Here is a 5,049-nt window from a genome sequence, read left to right on the forward strand (position 1 = left end):
GGAAAGAGGTGGGGCGGGCAGCCCTTCTGGTCTCTCTCCAGGGACTACAATTAGTGTGGGGGGTGGCGAATAAGGGGTCAGCAGACCTCCAGTGCAAACTTTAGTATAGTGTGGGAGGTCTAGAGAGAGTCTGGAGTCTTCTACCCCTCCCCCTCCCCCTGCAGGCCCCCCTCAGCTGGTCTCCTCTGCCAGCCTGAGAGCTCCCCGAGCCATGGTGGCTGCGTTTGACTACAACCCCCGAGAGAGCTCCCCCAACATGGATGTGGAGGTGAGGACCCTCAGATAGAGCCCAGCCAAGGGGGGTGGTGTCAGGGCCTCCGCAGGCCTGACACCTGCCTTCCTGTCTCTCTGCAGGCAGAGCTGCCCTTCCTAGCAGGAGACGTTATTACTGTGTTTGGGGGCATGGATGATGATGGCTTCTACTATGTGAGAACATTGGGGTGGGGGTGCCATACCTTGCCTCACCAGCCCTTTCAGAGAGGGCTCTCGAGCTGGGGAGGGGATGAGCAAAGGTTCCTCATGGACACCTGGATGTATGGACAGGTCACCTCCCATAACAGAGTTATTGACCCCAGGCTTTTACCCCAAGGGCTTCACTGTCGAGGGGTGCTGGAACTGAGGCCTCTTTCCTAGTCTCTGTCTCACCAACATCTCCTCCGTAGGGGGAACTGAATGGACGGAGGGGCCTGGTTCCATCCAACTTCTTGGAGGGCCCTGGGCCTGAGGTGGGCGGCTCAGACAGGGAGCCTGGAACCCTCCAGGCCGAGACTCAGGTCAGTGAGGAGCTGGGTTCCTAGCTCAGCAATTGGGTCTCTACCCTGCTGTGGTGATGGGGCCAGGGCAGTGTGGTGGGAGGGCCGCAGTGGGCAGTGATCCAGGTGAGCATTGTGCCCAGGCTGGAGCTGCTGAGTTATTGCCAGAGGGAGTGCAGCCAGGGCCGGCTTCCTCTCAGTAAGTGCCCCTTTCTGCAAAGGGTGATAGCTGTGACCCTGATTCTGGGCCCATTTGATCCAGCTGCCCATACCCTGGGGCTGTCACAGACGAGGGGGTCCTGTGGAAAAGGACCCCTGTGAATCCCACACCTCTAACCCGTCATAGGCCTGGTTTCAGGGAACCTCCCACTCTGCTGGGTCTCTCTGTTTCCTGGGAGCCGATTAAAGCCAGTTGCCCAGCAAGGCCCAGCTTCCTGGGTTCTCATTCTTAGAGCCAGCCTCTCCTTGGGGTGGGTGGAGTACAATTAAGCTCCAACCGTGCAGTGCAGGGAGAGGGTGAGGAGGCCAGGCCTGAACTGCAAAGCCCCAGGTTCTCCTCGGGTTAATTCCAAAGGCGAGGACTATGCAAAGCAGGACCAGCTCCTGTGACCCGGAGACCTGGTGACTGGGCGGACAGCGTGTGGGTCTGTGTGTAACCCATCTCCTCTCTTTGTTCCCTGTTCTTCAGAGAACGAGGAGGAGAAGAGTCCAGTGCTAGATGGAGATAGATATATGTAGAGAGAGCAACATGTAAGTGGGGGACTGGCCCCTATGTCCATGTGACCCCCACTCCCCATGTGACCATAATCAGACAGCATGCTAGAGCTGACCTGGCTTTTCCAATTTCTTCCAGGCACTGGGGGTGGGAGATCTTGCTATGAGCCAGGTTTGGATATAGGATCATCCTTTCCCCTTGCTTTTGGTCAGTGCCAGCTGTTATAGGAATATGTGTCATCTTAGTATATAATGGCCCATATTATTGAACTCCTCATATTCTATAGCACGTGCTCATAGAATATTACGTGACATTCATATTATGACTCATCAGTATATTATGATACTATATGACTATGGTATTATAATGTGATTATTATTGGTGACGGAATGTAATACCACCAATAATAATAGTTTCCCCGTCCTTGTCCTCTGCATCATGACCTCCTAGGGTATCAGATGCATGATTTTATTTCCAACTCTCAATTTCCTCTGCTGGGGACAATAAAAGGGAGACTTAAACAATTGGAGTCCATGGATAACCCCACGTCATTCGTCTCTGGGGGTCAGAGACCACCTCCGTTTGCCCAGCAACCCATCCCTCTTGGAATGTTATAGAAGGAGACCTGGAAGGGAGTGGGAAGGGCCTGGGGCTCCTGGCCAGTCATCAGGCCTGGCTGGTTGGCAGTAGGTGCTTTAACCAATAGGTGCCAGCAGACCTCTTGGTGGGCAGGTCCCGCCATATCACCAGGGCCTTGGTGGGGGCAGGCCCCAGGCTAGACACCCAAGTCCCTGCCTCTGGTCTGGGTTCCATGACTGGCTCTGGCCAGGAGACTACTAGGCTCTGGTGGCAAGGGGGTTTGAAGAAGAGAGTGAGGAGTGGGAAGTGGGGAACATGCAGGCTGGCAAGACTTGCCTGGGCTGTGTCAGGCACAGGAGGTCATGGTGGGGAACATGGAATCTGGGGGATTAGGAGAGGCTTCCTGGTGGCTCTTCTATTTGCCCAGTCCCTATCCTTAGCCACTAACAACACTATCTGGGTAGGCCTTTGGCAGAGGGACCACTCATGATTGCAAATGGAGCTAGGAAGAGATTCAATAAGGGAAAGATGCTTAAGGAAGCAGGCCAAGGTAGCCTCCATACTTGTGGGAGCTGAGTGATGCCTGACTCTCTCAGGCTCCAGGCTCCCAACAGCACTCCCAGGGGCCATTCAAGGAAGAGTCCTGATCTCCTCCCCATGAGGTGGGCACTGGCTTCACTCCCTGAAGGCCCCAGGGCACCGCAGCTGCTGGGCTGGATGCCACGGTCTGTCCTCTGTGAGGTGGTGCAGGAGCTGCCTTCCCTGGTGGGGAGGGCTACCTCCAAGCGGTCCCTTTGATGGGAGGGGATGACCTGGGAGAAGTTGCGGCACCCATCCCAAGGATCAGGTCCAAGGACTCTTGAGCTCTGCCAGCCCAGCACACTACAGAAAGACCTAGAGAAGAGGGAGGGCCTGCCCAGGCCCCAAGTGAAAAGAAGCAGAACTGGCTCTGCCCATCGCTTCAGACTCCCAGCTCCATGCTCCCTCATCATCGTTGTGCCCATTCTCCTCTCTGTTCTCTACGTGTGCGGGGCAGTGGTGGGTTGGTGGGGCTCTAGTTCTTGACCATGGCTCCGCGACATGGGGGCGTGTAGGCACCTGAGGTTGTGAGGTAAAGGAGTCAGGTTAGGGCAGAGAGTTGGGCCCTGATCTTGTCTCTTTTCTCTCACATTCCAGGACTGGGCCAGCTCAACACAAGGGCCCACAGTGCCCCTAGGCTGGCCTTGTGCCCCTGGCCCTGGCAGCTTCCCCAGGTTTGAACTGGGGGTGCCGCAGGGTACAGGCGAGAAGATGCGAGGTCTCCTCTCCAAGGGGAAGCAGCTCCTCAGGAAACTGGGCTCTGGGAAGAAGGAGTGACACTGTGGCCCACCCTGCAGGAAGAAGCGGCCCCTGGAAGTCCCCAGATCACTGTCCTGGCTCAGGGGAGAGGAGGGAAGGCCCCGGACTTCTGTTCTGAGTTAACACCGTGGCACTTGGAAGGGAATCAGAGACTCAATGAAGGTCAGAGCTAGACGAGTCCTTGAGGATGGGCCCTCTAGAGGGACATCTTCCCCTTAGAGGAGGGACACTGAGCCCCAGAGAGGCAGTAACTTGGCTGAGGTGGCTGAGCACCTCGGTCACAGAGCCAGGACTTTACGGGGGACTCTTGGCTCCTAGTCTTCTCACATATGCCTAGTTTCCCACCGTGCTATGCTGGTTCCTGCTCTGGCCTTCCCAGATCCCAAGATTGGGGGAAACTTGGCAGGGAAAGGGGCCTGTTCCCCCTGATGGCTATCCCGAGGCTATCCTGATCACGTCTTCCTTCCCTAGAAGGAAAGTTTGCACTGGATTGTCCCGAGCCGCCTCCCCACAGGGCAGGCGGCAGAGCTGTGTGTATATATGTACATACTCAGTGCCTCAGTCCAGCTCCCTCCATCTCGCTTCCCCTACGCAGGCCCGGGAAGGAGAAAGGCCATGCCAAAGCGGGCCTGATCCCGCCCCAAGAGGGCTCCACCCGCCCCCTGCCAACCCTGCCTCTGGCTCCAGTGTGTCCCCAACCCCAAAGACCCAGGGGGCCAGCGGGCAGAGAGCAGGAGTTGGGTTTGCCTTATTTTGCTCATCGGATTCAATTTCTCTTTTGCATCGTTTTCCTCTGGCCCTTGTTGGAGTCTGCGGCTGGGGAAAAGGACAGATTTATGCAGCTATTTTCATACATTCTCAGTTTAGAATGGGGTAGGGGCTCTCCACCCTTACCCTAACCACCCATCTCCACCCTCCTGCTGGGTGAGGGTCTGCATGCTTCCTTCGCTGGGGTGGGAGATCGTCTGACTGAACTCCCACCCCCACCTTGTTCTCTAGGGGTGAGGAATGGTGGGGGCATTTGTTTAAAAAGACATTTTATTATAATAAAGTCTATTTTCACAAAACCCCTGCTTGTCTCTACCTGGGACCTGGGACTCGAGGGGCAGGTCATACTGGGCTCTGGACTTGAGAACCCAGAGGTCACATGCCAGGGTTATGGTGGCAAAACTAATGAATGGCAAGAAGACCAAGCAACTCTTGAGTTTCTTTGAAGAAGAAGATTTGGCAGCTTTGTGAGTCCCTTGTCGCAGGACCAGGTGTTTGGGGTTGGGCCAGGTGTTGGGAGTTGGGCCAGGTGTTTGGAGTTGGGGCAGGGTCCTAGAGGGAGAAAGACACCTGGACAGGGGGATGGGAGAAACAGGAGGAGAGAAGGCACGTCCTGCAGTCTTGCTTCTCCAGTACCAAATTCATGGAAAGAATAGATTTAAGAAAAACCAATCAACCAAGCAAACAAATACCATGTGTAGTTCCCCCTGAAAGCAAGAAGTGGGGAGGAGGAGAAATCTTGGTAGACTAGAAATGGGAAGATTCCAGAAAAGACAAACAGCTGGAAGATCATACTCAGAACTCCCCAAGCAGGGTGGCCATGGGAGAATTCTGCACATTGCTCCAGGCCTAGAGATGGCACAGACAGAGCAGAAGAGACCCCGGGGGCTCCTGACA

The 5,049-nt window shown here is 55.5% G+C and overlaps 1 protein-coding gene across 1 annotated transcript; it reads left to right on the forward strand.

Moving 5' to 3' along the window:
- Positions 1-149: 149 nt before the first annotated feature.
- Positions 150-4,432, forward strand: LOC111729398 (peripheral-type benzodiazepine receptor-associated protein 1-like). The gene is made up of 4 exons (XM_023520382.1): positions 150-268; positions 355-426; positions 663-773; positions 3,223-4,432. Exons 1-4 carry the CDS (start codon positions 212-214, stop codon positions 3,400-3,402), a joined length of 420 nt encoding a protein of 139 aa, XP_023376150.1. The 5' UTR covers positions 150-211; the 3' UTR covers positions 3,403-4,432.
- Positions 4,433-5,049: the final 617 nt, after the last annotated feature.

This window comes from Pteropus vampyrus, unplaced genomic scaffold (assembly GCF_000151845.1).
Source record: "Pteropus vampyrus isolate Shadow unplaced genomic scaffold, Pvam_2.0 Scaffold261, whole genome shotgun sequence".
NCBI lineage: Eukaryota > Metazoa > Chordata > Mammalia > Chiroptera > Pteropodidae > Pteropus > Pteropus vampyrus.